This window comes from Saimiri boliviensis, chromosome 19, assembly GCF_048565385.1.
Source record: "Saimiri boliviensis isolate mSaiBol1 chromosome 19, mSaiBol1.pri, whole genome shotgun sequence".
NCBI classification, from domain to species: domain Eukaryota; kingdom Metazoa; phylum Chordata; class Mammalia; order Primates; family Cebidae; genus Saimiri; species Saimiri boliviensis.
Window position 1 is genome coordinate 38,943,814 of NC_133467.1, and position 16,315 is coordinate 38,960,128.

The window sequence follows — 16,315 nt, forward strand, 5'->3', positions numbered from 1 at the left end:
GAGATACCTGCAATCCCAGCTACTTGGGAGGCCGACGCAGAAGAATTGCTTGAACCTGGGAGGCAGAGGTTGCAGTGAGCCAAGATCACGCCACTGCACTCCAACCTGGGTGACAAGAGTGAGACTCCATCTCAAAAAATAAATAAATAAATAAAGACAGGCACTGAGCACAGTGGCTCACACCTATAATCCCAGCACTCTGGGAGGCAAAGATGGGAGGATTACTTGGGCCCAGGAATTTGAGACCAGCCTGGGCAACAATGGGAGATCCCATCTCAGCAAAGAAAAACAAAAAAGAAAAGAAAATATAAAGACAGGGCTTCGGCCTGGCTCGGTGATTCACACCTGTAATCCCAGCACTTTGGGAGACCGAGGTGCATGGATCACGAGGGCAGGAGATTGAGACCATCCTGGCCAACATGATGAAACCCCATCTCTACTAAAAATACAAAAATTAGCTGGGTGTGGTGGCACACTCCTGTAGTCCCAGCTTCTCGGGAGACTGAGGCGATCCTTCCATCTCAGCCTCCCAAAATACTGGGATTAGAAGCACGATCCGGCCAGGCGCGGTGACTTATGCATGTAATCTCAGCACTTTGGGAAGCCAAGGTGGGTGGATCACCTGAGGTCAGGAGTTAGAGACCAGCCTGGCCAACATGGAGAACCCCATCTCTACTAAAAATACGAAAATTAGTCGGTGTGGTTATGGGCACCTGTAATCCCAGCTATTCAGGAGGCTGAGGCAGGAGAATAGCTTGAACCCGAGTGGCAGAGGTTGCAGTGAGCCAAGACTGCACCACTACAGTCTCCATGTCCAAAAAAAGAAAAAAAAGCATGATCCGCTGCACCAGGCCTACTTTCCAATTTCCCTCCCTCCCGCCCTTCCTTCCTTCCTCTGTCTCCCTTTCTTGAGATGGGAGTCTTGCTGTGTCGGGCGGGAGTGCAGTGGCGAGATCTCGGCTTACTGCAACCTCTGCCTCCTGGGCTCAAGCAATTCTCCTGTCTCTGCTGGGAATACGGGCACACACCGGCATGCCTGGCTAATTTTTGTATTTCTAGTACAGATGCGGTTTCACCATGTTGGCCAGGCTGGTCTTGAACTCCTGACCTCAAGTGATCTACCCACCTCAGCCTCCTAAAGTGCTCGGATTACAGGCATGAGCCACTGCGCCCAGCCTACTTTCCAATTTTCACAATGAAACCACTTATTACAAATCAATAACCACTTATATTAGAACAAAATCATTCAGAAAGAGATTTTTAATCTAATCCCTTTTATTATAAGAGCAAAGAGGAAGAGGTTAAGGAATGGGCTCAAAATCAAAGCACAGGCAGTGACAGAGCCGAAACTAGAACCCACATTTCTAATCCCTAATTCAATATGTTCTTCTAAATCATCTTTGGTTTTTAATTTCCTGGCCACCTAGAATATAGTTGGAACCAGAAAGCACCAATAGAACTAAAATGCTCTAACAAACTAAATAAATGTCAGATTTACTAATGGACAATATGAACATATTTTCCTCAAGGTACTCCTTTTTCCTTGAGACAAAGAAATGTTTCAATTTCATTGATAGGATTAGGAATTCAGTTGTCCTCCTTCAGATCCTTTCAAGGAAATTAACAACACTGTTCCTCTAGCAACATTTATCAACATCATTGGCAAAGAATAGGAAAGTACCTTTCTTTAAGAGAGATTACCTCTGAATTAGGCAATGCTAGTATTCTAGAGGAGCAGAAACTTCCAAGTCTGATACTTGAAATCATAATTTTACAGTTTTACAGATGTTAAAGTCCTCACTAGCATATAAAGTATCTTTTTTGTCCAAAAAGACATTAATAATTTTAACACGGCCAGGCACGGTGGCTCATGCCTGTAATGCCAGCCCTTTGGGAGGCCAAGGTGGGCAGTGGATCACCTGAGGCCAGGAATTCAAGAACATCCTGGCCAACATGGTGAAACCCCATCTATAAAGAAACACAAAAATTAGCTGGACATGGTGACATATGACTGGTAATCCCAGTTACTCAGGAGGCTGAAGCAGGAGAATCGCTTGAACCCGGGAGGTGGAGGTTGCAGTGAGCTGAGATCAGGCCACTGCACTCCAGCCTGGGCAAAAGAGCAAGCTCCGTCTCAAATAAGAAAAGAAAAAATAAGCCGGGCGCAGTGGCTCAAGCCTGTAATCCCAGCACTTTGGGAGGCTGAGGCGGGTGGATCACAAGGTCAGGAGATCGAGACCATCCTGGTCAACACGGTGAAACCCCGTCTCTACTAAAAATACAAAAAATTAGCTGGGCATGGTGGTGCATGCCTGTAATCCCAGCTACTCAGGAGGCTGAGGCAGGAGAATTGCCTGAACCCAGGAGGTGGAGGTTGCGGTGAGCCGAGATCGCGCCATTGCACTCCAGCCTGGGTAGCAAGAGCGAAACTCCATCTCAAAAAAAAAAAAAAAAAAGAAAAGAAAAAATAATTAGCCGAACATGATGGGTGGCATGCATCTGTAACCCAGCTACTTGACAGGCTGAGATGGGCAGATGGCTCGGGCCTGGGAGGTCAAGGCTGCAGTAACCTATGATCGTGGCACTGCACTCCAGCTTGGGTGACAGAACAAGATCCTGTCTCAAAATACATAAATTAATACATTAATAAAATTAAAATGCTTCTGAAAGAGTAACAATAATTCCACCTACTATGCACAAAGGAGCTCAGAATTTTATTGATTTAGGAAGGCTAAGGTCAGAAGGAGAAGTTTCCTTCTGTACTATTCTTTACCCCAATGACTCTTGGTTCAAAGAGTAACAACAAATATTTAACCTGATTTAAAGTCAAGTTAGTTCACACACAGACTTTTCAAATTAGTGAGGGGAGCAGCACAGTGGGTAGGACTGCAGGCTCAGAAATCAGAACACCTCAAAATCTATATCCCAGGGAAAACAAAACCAAAATAGAAAAATAAATCAGAACACCTACGTTTGTTAGGTTTGAATACTAGATTTAACATTTACAGCTGGACACAATGGCTTAAGCCTGTAAATCCTAGCACTTTGGGAGGCCGAGCAGGTGGGTAGCTTGAGGCCAGGAGTTCAAGATCAGCCTGCTCGATGTGGAGAAACTCTGTCTCTACTAAAAATACAAAAATTAGCTGGGTGTCGTGATGCGCCCCCGCAGTCCCAGCTACTCTGGAGGCTGATGCACAAGAATTGCTTGAGCCCAGGAGGCAGAGGTTGCAGTAAGCCGAGACTGCACCACTGCACCCTAGCCTGGGTGACAGAGCAAGACTTTGTCTCAAAAAAAAGCATTTACAGGCCGGGCGCGGTGGCTCAAGCCTGTAATCCCAGCACTTTGGGAGGCCGAGGCGGGTGGATCACGAGGTCGAGAGATCGAGACCATCCTGGTCAACACGGTGAAATCCCGTCTCTACTAAAAATACAAAAAATTAGCTGGGCATGGTGGCACGTGCCTGTAATCCCAGCTACTCAGGAGGCTGAGGCAGGAGAATTGCCTGAACCCAGGAGGCGGAGGTTGCGGTGAGCCGAGATCGCGCCATTGCACTCCAGCCTGGGTAACGAGAGCGAAACTCCGTCTCAAAAAAAAAAAAAAAAAGCATTTACTAAGTAGGTAACCTTGGGTAGGTTGGTTAAAATTTCTCTAGAGCAGACTGGTCTACCTTATCTACAAAATGTGGAATTAACAACATATACCTTATAAGGTTGTTATGAGAATTAAACAAGTTACCTATAGGCTAATCTATAATAAATGCTCTACTTAATCTACAATAAATGCTCTATAAATTCCAGCAATTATTATTATCATTGTGATTTATGAAATGCCATCTACAGGAAAGGAAGGGTCAGGGGAAATGAGAGGTACAACAGAAAGGGAAAAGGAAAAGAGTTGAGACTGGTTTATTGAAACAAAAGGAAATGAAGTCAGGAAAACTTCATGTGAGACAAAAAGGTAGTCACTTATTTATAATATACTGAAGAATTGTAAGAAAAGATATTTCTATGTTAAGATAACATCTTTTGCCAGGCACGGTGGCTCAAGCCTGTAATCCCAGCACTTTGGGAGGCCGAGGCGGGTAGATCACGAGGTCAAGAGATCAAGACCATCCTGGTCAACATGGTGAAACCCCGTCTCTACTAAAAATACAAAAAATTAGCTGGGCGTGGTGGCGCGTGCCTGTAATCCCAGCTACTCAGGAGGTTGAGGCAGGAGAATTGCTTGAACCCAGGAGGCGGAGGTTGCGGTGAGCCGAGATCGTGCCATTGCACTCCAGCCTGGGTAACAAGAGCGAAACTCCGTCTCAAAAAAAAAAAAAAAAAAAAAAAAGATAACATCTTTTTTGGAGAGGGCAGTGGGATATGGGCACTAGAGTCAAACAATGCTTGTAAGACATCCAAAACCTTCTCAGAGGACGACCATGAACTACCACTACGAGAAGTCTGCAATTGTTACGGGGAAGAGGAGTTGGCTGCTAGTTATTGTGAGTAGCTCATGCTTCTTGGCACAGATACACATCAGATCTACCTCTCTTACGGCTGACCCCACAGCACAGAAAGTTGAAACCTAATGAGGAAAAACAGAAAGTTACCACTTACTTCTGGGGTTGCATTTGCTTACAGCAGAATAAGCATACATGTTTTAAAAACTCTAAAGTTTAAAATTATGAACTGGACCTGATCAGACTCCTAGCACCATACTGTGAAATGATTTTTTTGTAATTCTAGGTAAATGTTCAAAAAATGGCAGAAGGAGAAGCTCTGGCACAAAAATTCTAGGAGCAGTCACAAAACTTGTACTTCATTTCACTCTGGAATGAATTCAGACAGCAAAAAATTTCAGGTATACCTTTTAAAAAATAATGCTGGGTGTAGTGGCTCACACCTGTAATCTCAGCACTTTGGGAGGCCAAGGTGAGCAGATCACCTGAGGTCAGGAGTTCAGGAAACCAGCCTCCTAGCCAACATGGTGAAATCCCGTCTCTACTAAATATATAAAAATTAGCCAGGCATGGTGGCGGCCATCTGTAACCTCAGCTTCTTAGGAAGCTGAGGTAGGAGAATCACTTGAACCTGGAGACAGAGGTTGAAGGGAGCCAAGATTGTGCCACTGCACTCCAGGGTGGGTGATACAATAAGACTCTGTCTCAAAAAAAAAAAATCCCGGCCGGGCGCGGTGGCTCACGCCTGTAATCCCAGCACTTTGGGAGGCTGAGGCGGGTGGATCACAAGGTCGAGAGATCGAGACCATCCTGGTCAACATGGTGAAACCCCGTCTCTACTAAAAATACAAAAAATTAGCTGGGCATGGTGGTGCTTGCCTGTAATCCCAGCTACTCAGGAGGCTGAGGCAGGAGAATTGCCTGAACCCAGGAGGCGGAGGTTGCAGTGAGCCGAGATCGTGCCATTGCACTCCAGCCTGGGTAACAAGAGCGAAACTCCGTCTCAAAAAAAAAAAAAAAAAAAAAAAAAATCCCTGGCCGGGTGCAGTGGCTCACGCCTGTAATCCCAGCACTTAGGGAGGCCGAGGTGGGTGGATCACGAGGTCGATGGATCACGAGGTCGAGAGATGGATACCATCCTGGTCAACATGGTGAAACCCCGTCTCTACTAAAAATACAAAACATTAGCTGGGCATGGTGGCGCGTGCCTGTAATCCCAGCTACTCAGGAGGCTGAGGCAGGAGAATTGCTTGAACCCAGGAGGCGGAGGTTGCGGTGAGCCGAGATTGCGCCATTGCACTCCAGCCTGGGTAACAAGAGCGAAACTCTGTCTCAAAAAAAGAAAAAAAGAAAAAAAAAAATCCCAGCACTTTGGGAGGCCAAGTCAGGTGGATCACTTGAGGCCAGGAGTTCAAGACAAGCCTGGGCAACATGGCGAAACCCTGTCTCTACTAAAAATACAAAAATTTAGCCAGGTGTGGTGGTGCACACCTGTAGTCCCAGCTCCTCAGGAGGCTGAGGTGGGAAGATGGCTTGAGCCCAGAAGGTAAAGGTTGCAGTGAGCTGAGATCAAGCCATTCAGTTCCAATCTGGGCAACAGCCTCTGCCTCAAGGTAGATTTTGCTTGAAGGTAATTTGGAACTAACTTGCAAAAAACCTGCCGAGTGCTCATGCCTGTAATCCCAGCACTTTGGGAAGCCAAGGCAGGTGGACCACTTGAGGTCAGGAGCTCCAAACCAGGAGTTTGTGTACCTGTAATCCCAGCTACTAGGAATGCTGATGCATGGGAATCGCTTGAACCTGGGTGGCGGCGGTTGCAGTGAGCCAAGATTGGGCCACTGCACTCCAGCCCGGGTGACAGAGCGAGACTCCGTCTCAAAAAAAAAAAAAAAAAACTAAAAGGCCTTAAAAATCATTATGTACAGGCCGGGCGCAGTGGCTCAAGCCTGTAATCCCAGCACTTTGGGAGGCCGAGGTGGGTGGATCACGAGGTTAAGAGGTCGAGACCATCCTGGTCAACATGGTGAAACCCCGTCTCTACTAAAAATACAAAAAATTAGCTGGGCATGGTGGCGGGTGCCTGTAATCCCAGCTACTCAGGAGGTTGAGGCAGGAGAATTGCCTGAACCCAGGAGGCGGAGGTTGTGGTGAGCCGAGATTGCGCCATTGCACTCCAGCCTGGGTAACAAGAGCGAAACTCCGTCTCAAAAAAAAAAAAAAAAAATCATTATGTACAATCTGACCAAGAAGTACTAAGTTATTAAGTTATCTTAGTAATTAGTAAAGCGAACAAAGATGTATATACAAGGATATTTATTACAGCAGTGTATATATAACTATAATTGCAGAGATCCCATTATTGGAAAGAATCTAAATGAACAATAGGAGACTGATAATATACGTCATGCTGCAGTCATAAAATGGAATACTATATAACCGTTATTTTTATGTATATTTAATAATAGGATATCAATATATTGTTGAGTGGAAAAAGGCCGAATTATTATATTATATATATATTATATAATGGTATTATACCATTATATTATATAATACCATTATATAATGGTATTATACCATATATTATGCCATATAATATATAATACCATATTATATATATATATAACTCCACTATATTATATATATATAATACCACTATATTATATATAATTATATATATAATTATATATAATGGTATTATACCATATATTATATCATATGGTATAATACCATTTCCTGTAAAACATTTATCTATAAATTCACATGTACTTATATACATAGAAAAGGTACAAAAGATTATATACCAAAATGTTAAAATATGACCATTTCTTGGTAGTAGGAATAGGCTTATTTTGTAACTTTATATTTTTCCTTACCTATATAAACTTTCTATAACAAATATTTTAGTGTGCACATTACATAATTTAACAATTAAAGGAATGGCTTTACTGTCATTCTCTTTGCTTTATACCCCATTTTTCCCAGTAAACCACTACTCAACAGTCCCACGCATATAAACCACTGCACTCCCCACACACATATTCACTCAAGCTCATTACAACCACATTATGCTATTGCAAAGATAAGGGAGAAGAAAAAATACGAAAAGAAAATGCCAGGAATGCTGCTGACAATCCTAAGGTGAAAATAAAGTCTTATGTTCTCATATGCTCTTTCTCAACTATACAGATGCCTATACAACCTGAAATAAACCTGTATCAGCACAGATAAGAGATTCCCTCTTAAAAAGGGAACCATATCCCTCAGAAATCAACAGTCTCCTATAAAACAGGGATATCCAATTTCAGCATATCTCCTGGATGCCAAGATTTCAAAAATATTAAAGATCTAGCTTCTAAATTATGAAAATAAGCAAGGAAATCACTATTACTAAAATAATTCCAGAACAGCAGAACCAGTCAAGTCAAACCCCAAAGTGAAAACAACCCAGTCAAATCCTGCTAAAATACATGTCAAGGCTACTCTGGGCACACTGCCTATAGGGTAGCCCTGCTCTGCAAGGAGCAGTACCACAAAAAAATACATTTTTTTTGAGACAGAGTCTTGCTCTGTCGCCCAGGCTGGAGTGCAGTGGTGCAGTCTCGGCTCACTACAACCACCATCGCCCAGGTTCAAGCAATTCTCCTGTCTCAGCCTCCCGAGTAGCTGAGACTACAGGCACACGATGTCATGCACGGCTAATTTTTTTTGTATTTTAGTAGAGACGGGGTTTCACCGTGTTGCCCAGGCTGGTCACTGACACCTGATCTCAGGCAATCCACCCACCTCAGGCTCCTAAAGTTGGATTACAGGCGTGAGCCACTGTTCCCAGCCCTGGCTAGTTTTTATATTTTTTGTAGAGACAGGCTTTCACTATGTTCCCCAGGCTGGATTCAAACTTCTGAGCTCAAGCAATCTGCCTGCCTTGGGCCCCACAATGTGCTGGGATTACAGGTCTAAACCACTGTGCCCAGCCAAATAGTTCTGAAATGAGTTCCCCTCACCCTAGTGTGTGGAACAAAAGAGTTAGCCTTAATAGCACAGCCTCTCCCTGCACTTTCAGAGCAGAAGCATTTCTGTCAGAGATGCAATGACATCATCTACCGATGAGAAACCAAGAAGCAGTGTGTGAATGACTTTAATGTTTGAAATACACATATAATTAGGGGACGCTAGAGGCTGGCCGGATATGCATTCCTCAGACAACTGGAGTTTTGCCCAAACAGGTCATAGGGAAACAATCCCAGAGGCCCAATTCAATTACCTGCCAACACTACTACATAAACATGTCAATAAGGCTGAGTGCGGTGGCTCACGCCTGTAATCCCAGTATTTTGGGAGGCCAAGGCAGGTGGATCACCTCAGGTCAAGAGTTCAAGACCAGCTTGGTCAACATGGAGAAATTCCACCTCTACTAAAAATACAAGAAAAATTAGCTGGACATAGTGGTACATGCCCATAATCGCAGCTACTCAAGTGCTTGAGGCAGGAGAATGGCTTGAACCCAGGAGTGAGTCCAGATGGTACCACTGCACTCCAGCCTGGGCGACAGCGGGAGACTCCATCTCAAAATGCACGTGTGTGTGTGTGTGTGTGTGTGTGAATAGTTCCTACATAGAGCACAAAGAGATAAGCAGCTTTTTTGAAATTAAAATGCTAACTCTCAGTGGACTCTTAGTTGATAAAGATGGAGAGCTGGTGGCGAGATCTTGGCTCGCTGCAGCCTCTGCCTCCCAAGTTCAAGCAATTCTCCTGCCTCAGCCTCCCAGGTCACTGGGATCACAGGTGTGCACCACCATGCCTGGCTAATATTTGTATGTTTGGTAGACACAGGGTTTCACCATGTTGGCCAGCCAGTCTGGTCTTGGACTCCTGATCCACCCACCTTGACCTCTCAAAATGCTGGGATTACAGGCGTGAGCCACTGTGCCCAACCTGAAATATGTTCGTTTTAACCCAGCAAAATTCGTTGCTTTTTCAAGATAGATAAAGAGAGCCGTGCCGGTGGCTCACTCCTGTAATCCTAGCACTTTGGGAAGACAAGGCGGGAGGATCACAAGGTCACGAGATCAAGACCATCCTGGCCAACATGGTGAAACCTCATCTCTACTAAAAATACAAAAATTAGCCACATCAAGTACGGTGGTTCATGCCTATAATCCCAGCACTTTGGGAGGCTGAGGAGGAGGATGGCTTTAGGCCAGGAGTTTGAGATCAGACTAAGCAATATGGTGAGACTCTGTCTCTACTTAAAAAAAAAAAAATAATAGCCAAGTGTGGTGGCCCATGCCTGTAATCCTGTGTAGGCTGAGGTGGGAGGATCACTTGAGCCCAGGAGTTTGAGGCTATAGTAAACTATGATCATGTCATTGGATACCACCCTGGGAGACAGAATCAGATCTAGTCTCAAGGAAAAAAGAAAAAAAAAGGGCCTGGAGCAGTGGCTCATGCCTATAATCCCAGCACTTTGGGAGGCCAAAGCGGGTGGATCACCTGACGTCAGGAGTTCAAGACCAACCTGGCTAACCTGGCAAAACCCCGTCTCTACTAAAAACACAAAAATTAGCCAGGCACGGTGGCAGGCAGCTGTAATCCCAGCTACTCGGGAGGTAAAGGCACAAAAATCGCTTGAACCCAGGAAGCAGAGGTTGCAGTAAGCTCAGGTCGCGCCACTGCATACCAGCCTGGGTGACAAAGCAAGACTCCATCTCAAAAGAAAGAAAGGAAAAAAAAAAAAGAGCAGGCTGGCGTGGTGGCTGACGCCTGTAATCCCAGCACTTTGGAAAGCTGAAGTGACCGGATCACAGGGTCAGGAGTTCAAGACCAGACTGGTCAATATGGTGAAACCCTGCCTCTACTAAAAATACAAAACTTAAGTTGGGTGTGGTGGCACGTACCTATAATCCCAGCTACTCAGGCGGCTGAGGCAGGAGAATAGCTTGAACCCAGGAGGCGAAGGCTGCAATGAGGCAAGATCGTGCCACTGCACTCCAGCCTGGGCGACAGAGCAAAACTCTGTCTTGGGGAAAAAAAAAGCAAAACTCCTTACAATACAACAGAACAAAACCAAAATCTACCCAGTTATTTGCCGGACTATCTGAAGCAATCTCTCTGGTCCTAGTTAACCTGAAATACTGAAAGCCACTCTACACGCCTGCAGGTGAGAGACACAGTATGTTCTTCAATTGAAAATACTCTTGAAATTTAAAAAAAAAAAAAAAGAAAAAGAAAATACTCTTGAAATGTCACCCTGCCTCCTGAGAAGTAATGCTAAACACATAGCAATACTGTGTTTAAAAGGAATTGTGTTAAAAAAAAAAAGTATACCATCACAACATCCTCAATAATGACTACATCAAATGAATTAAGAAAACCAAGCCACATCTCAGAGAAAAGCTAAATTTTGTTTCCTAGCCGGTGTGAATTTTTCCTAAGGATCTGCTAGGAAAGAGTCAGAAGTGCAAGGATGCCACTAGAAACAAAAGCTTGAAGCGATTTGATCTACAATAGCCCACTAAAAGCAGTATATCAAAGAATGAACCACATGTTTATTAAGATTAATCTTGGTAACACACAGCCTTCATGCAACATCATTGCCCCAGTAACAATCTCTCTGAACCTCAGTTTCCTAATTTGGAAAATGAAAGGGTTAAATAAAAATAACTCTACATTTTCCTCTAGTCAACTAGTTCTACAAAACAAATTTCATGACCTCAAATATGTATCCCTTGGCACCAAAACTTTCTTTGAAACTACAAAAAAAAAAAAAAAAAAAAAAATCCTTCCATAAAAGACCTGGGTTCCCTGAATAAGTCACCCATGGCCAAGAGGCACTTGAAATTTTTGGCAGATAGCCACCTACCAATTCTATGTCCAAATCTTGTTCTATCTATCTTGAAAAAGCAACGAATTTTGCTGGGTTAAAACGAACATATTTCAGGTTGGGCACAGTGGCTCACGCCTGTAATCCCAGCATTTTGAGAGGTCAAGGTGGGTGGATCAGGAGTCCAAGACCAGACTGGCTGGCCAACATGGTGAAACCCTGTGTCTACCAAACATACAAATATTAGCCAGGCATGGTGGTGCACACCTGTGATCCCAGTGACCTGGGAGGCTGAGGCAGGAGAATTGCTTGAACTTGGGAGGCAGAGGCTGCAGCGAGCCAAGATCTCGCCACTACACTACACTGCTCTGCTCTGTAGCCTGGGCGACAGAATAAGACTCTGTCTGAAAAAAATAAATGAATAAATACAATTCTAGGAGAGAACAATGTCCAGCTTAAAGGATAAAATTACCACCTTCTCTCTCCCCAGTCTGCTGGCTGGCCTGGTATTATCTCTGTTGTTCACTTCATAGGCTATAGTTTCCATTTTATTGTCAAAGAAAAACAGGCTAATAAAATACTTAATAGCTATTAGGTAGTACACATTTAATTGAAGGTATTAATCAAAGAGTTTTAAATTAACCTACAAAAGCCCACAGACATTAACAAGCAAAACATACTATTTTGATATTCAAAGCTAAGTTGTAAGTACACATTATCAATATCAGAAACTGGATGCCTGTAAGACTAGTTAATTATACTTGACATTGGGCTTGAGCAGTCACTGCAGATATAAATCAGAAGCAATGACATTCTGATGTCAGTTTTCTGGCGGAATATACCAAGTTGTCAAAAGGAAAAAGGGGTGGGTGAAGGGTGTCAAAACCCCTGTAAACAGGAAAATATTTCCCTACTTATAAAATATCAACCAAGAATAACAAAAAAGCAAAAAAGAGGAAAAAAAAAATAATCAACCAAAATGACACCTGGTGATATTCTGACAGTGTGTCCTATGCTTACATTTCCAAATTTCAGTTTCTCACTCAACATGATCTAAACTGCTTTACTTTACACTAAGAGGAAGAACTGGGAAAGAAATCAGTTTACAAATGGCTTACACTATACACAACAGAACATAGATCAAAGAAACATCAATGGGCCAGGAGCAGTGGCTCACACCCATAACCCCAGCACTTGGGAGAGGCGGAGGTGGGTGAATCACCTGAAGTCAGGAGTTCCAGACTAGCCAGGTCATGGTGAAACCCTATCTCCACTAGAAATACAAAAAAAGGGCCGGGCGCGGTAGCTCAAGCCTGTAATCCCAGCACTTTGGGAGGCCGAGGCGGGTGGATCACGAGGTCGAGAGATCGAGACCATCCTGGTCAACATGGTGAAACCCTGTCTCTACTAAAAATAGAAAACATTAGCTGGGCATGGTGGCACCTGCCTGTAATCCCAGCTACTCAGGAGGCTGAGGCAGGAGAATTGCCTGAACCCAGGAGGCGGAGGCTGCGGTGAGCCGAGATCGCGCCATTGCACTCCAGCCTGGGTAACAAGAGCGAAACTCCGTCTCAAAAAAAAAAAAAGAAAGTCTGGCTCTGGCTTAATGGTGAAACAATCTAGACAGGGGTTAATATTGGCAGGGGAACAAACTCTCCTAAATAAACTCTTCTTCCCAATTTAAATGCCAGAAGATTTGGAGTGCCTAAAGTTATGAATGGCTTACCAAAAACTGTCAATCTGTCCTTGGACTATGACATTTTTGTTTTATATCCATTTTCTTTTTCTTTTTCTTTTTTTTTTTTTTTGAGATGGAGTTTCGCTCTTGTTACCCAGGCTGGAGTGCAATGGCGCGATCTCGGCTCACCGCAACCTCCGCCTCCTGGGCTCAGGCAATTCTCCTGCCTCAGCCTCCTGAGAAGCTGGAATTACAGGCACGCGCCACCATGCCCAGCTAGTTTTTTGTATTTTTAGTAGAGACGGGGTTTCACCATGTTGACCAGGATGGTCTCAATCTCTCGACCTCGTGATCCACCCGCCTCGGCCTCCCAAAGTGCTGGGATTACAGGCTTGAGCCACCGCGCCCGGCCTCTTTTTTTTTTTTTTTGAGACGGAGTTTCGCTCCTGTTACCCAGGCTGGAGTGCAATGGCTCGATCTCGGCTCACCGCAACCTCCGCCTCCTGGGTTCAGGCAATTCTCCTGCCTCAGCCTCCTGAGTAGCTGGGATTACAGGCACGCGCCACCATGCCCAGCAAATTCTTTGTATTTTTAGCAGAGATGGGGTTTTCACCATGTTGACCAGGGTGCTCTCTATCTCGACCTCGTGATCCACCCGCCTTGGCCTCCCAAAGTGCTGGGATTACAGGCTTGAGCCACCGCGCCCGGCCTCTTTTTTTTTTTTTTTGAGACGGAGTTTCGCTCTTGTTACCCAGGCTGGAGTGCAATGGCTCGATCTCGGCTCACCGCAACCTCCGCCTCCTGGGTTCAGGCAATTCTCCTGCCTCAGCCTCCTGAGTAGCTGGGATTACAGGCACGCGCCACCATGCCCAGCAAATTCTTTGTATTTTTAGCAGAGATGGGGTTTTCACCATGTTGACCAGGGTGCTCTCTATCTCGACCTCGTGATCCACCCGCCTTGGCCTCCCAAAGTGCTGGGATTACAGGCCTCAGTGAGCCACTGCGCCCGGCCTTATATCCATTTTCAACACCGCCAGAGAACATTGTCCTTTAGGATTTCACAGTTTCACCAAAATTTAAGTGAAGTCAGCTAAACATCTAAGAACAATAAATGATTTTAGGATGGTTGACACACACACTCCTTGAATTTCTACAGAGCTAACCTTCGAGCCTTTAATAATTTAGAAACTCAGGCCGGGCGCAGTGGCTCAAGCCTGTAATCCCAGCACTTTGGGAGGCCGAGGCGGGTGGATCACAAGGTGAAGAGATCGAGACCATCCTGGTCAACAAGGTGAAACCCCGTGTCTACTAAAAATACAAAAAATTAGCTGGGCATGGTGGCGCGTGCCTGTAATCCCAGCTACTCAGGAGACTGAGGCAGGAGAATTGCCTGAACCCAGGAGGTGGAGGTTGCGATGAGCCGAGATCGGGCCATTGTACTCCAGCCTGGGTAACAAGAGCGAAACTCCGTCTCAAAAATAATAATAATAATAATAATAATAATTTAGAAACTCATAAACCATCACTTGTTCCTGCCAACTTTCTAATTCCTCTGGTACATTCAGACAGAGAAGCAATCTCTTCCAATCACAAATAAAATCTTTTTTCTTTTTTTTTTGAGATGAACTCTCGCTCTTTTCACTCAGGCTGGAGTGCAATGGGGTGATCTTTGCTCACTACAACCTCAGCCTCCTGGGTTCAAGTGATTCTTCTGCTCAGCCTTCCCAGTAGCTGGGCGTACAGGTGCCTGCCACCATGCTCAGCTAATTTTTTGTATTTTTAGTAGAGACGGGGTTTCACCATGTTGGCCAGGCTGGTCTCAAACTCCTGAACTCAGGTGATCCACCCGCCTTGACCTCCCAAAGTGCTGGAATTACAGACGTGAGCCACCTCGCCTGGCCAGTAGTCTTTTTTTTTTTAAGGGTCTTTGTTGCCAGGCTGGAGTACAGTAGGGCAATCTCAACTCACTGCAACCTCAGCCTCCTGAGTTCAAGCGATTCTCCTGCCTTAGCCTCCTGAGTATCTGAGATTACAGGCGCCCACCACCACACCCAGCTAATTTTTTTATTTTTAGTAGAGACGGGGTTTTGCCATGTTGGCCAGGCTGGTCTTGAACTCCTGTCCTCAGGTGATCCTCCTGCCTCAGCTTCCCAAAGTACTGGGATTACAGGCATGAGCCACCATTTAGAAAGGATTTAGCCTGGCCTAAAATCCTTTAATAGGTTTTTCTTTTTTGGCATCAGAATCAAACATCTTATCCTCCTCAAAAACATTTCATTAAAGAAATGTTAGCCGGGCGCGGTGGCTCAAGCCTGTAATCATAGCACTTTGGGAGGCTGAGACGGGTGGATCATGAGGTCAGGAAATCGAGACCATCCTGGTCAACACGGTGAAACCCCGTCTCTACTGAAAAAAAAAAAATACAAAAAAATTAGCCGGGCATGGTGACGTGTGCCTGTAATCCCAGCTACTCAGGAGGCTGAGGCAGAAGAATTGCCTGAACCCAGGAGGCGGAGGTTGCGTTGAGCCGAGATCATGCCATTGCACTCCAGCCTGGGTAACAAGAGCGAAACTCCGTCTCAAAAAAAAAAAAAAAGAAATGTTGAGTGGATCACTTGAGGTTAGGAGTTTGAGACCAGGCTGGCTGACATGGTGAAACCCCATCTCTAATAAAAATACATTTAAAAAAACACAAACACACACAAAATAGCCAGGCCTGGTGGCACATGCCTGTATTCCCAGCTACTTGGGAGGCTGAGTCAGGAGAATCATTCGAACCCAGGAGGCAGAAACTGCAGTAAGCTGGAGTACATCACTGTACACTGGCCTGGGTGACAGAATAATACTGTCTCAAAAAAAAAAAAAAAAAAAAAAAAGAAAGAAAAAAAGAAAACACAAAAACATTTATACAATTTATACAATCTGTATTATTATTTTTGTTGTTGTTGTTTTTTTGAGACGGAGTTTCGCCCTTGTTACCCAGGCTGGAGTGCAATGGCACAATCTCGGCTCACCGCAACCTCCGCCTCCTGGGCTCAGGCAATTCTCCTGCCTCAGCCTCCTGAGTAGCTGGGATTACAGGCACGTTCTACCATGCCCAGCTAATTTTTTGCACTTTTAGTAGAGACGGGATTTCAGCATGTTGACCAGGATGGTCTCGATCTCTCGACCTCGTGATCCACCCGCCAAAGTGTTGGGATTACAGGCTTGAGCCACCGCGCCTGGCTACAATCTGTATTATTAACTGTAAGCAAAAGGAAGTGACAGAATACAAAGAGATCTACAAAAATATCAAACAGTACAGAGCAAATATCTGACTTCATAGTTGAGAAGTTGAAGGACCATATACAACCCTTCTTTCTGGGTTGT

The 16,315-nt window shown here is 44.7% G+C and overlaps 1 protein-coding gene across 8 annotated transcripts in view; it reads right to left on the reverse strand.

The window, feature by feature from the left end:
* Positions 1-16,315, reverse strand: part of PIP5K1A (phosphatidylinositol-4-phosphate 5-kinase type 1 alpha) — a 52,591-nt gene that overhangs the window by 33,032 nt on the left and 3,244 nt on the right. For 5 of the 8 annotated variants that reach the window (XM_074389812.1, XM_074389814.1, XM_039460146.2 and 2 more), the window contains exon 2: positions 4,532-4,570. The exons of the other annotated variants lie outside the window; for them this stretch is intronic. In XM_074389812.1, coding sequence (XP_074245913.1) covers positions 4,532-4,570 — 39 coding nt within the window. The remainder of the gene's footprint in view (positions 1-4,531; positions 4,571-16,315) is intronic. 8 annotated transcript variants of the gene reach the window in all.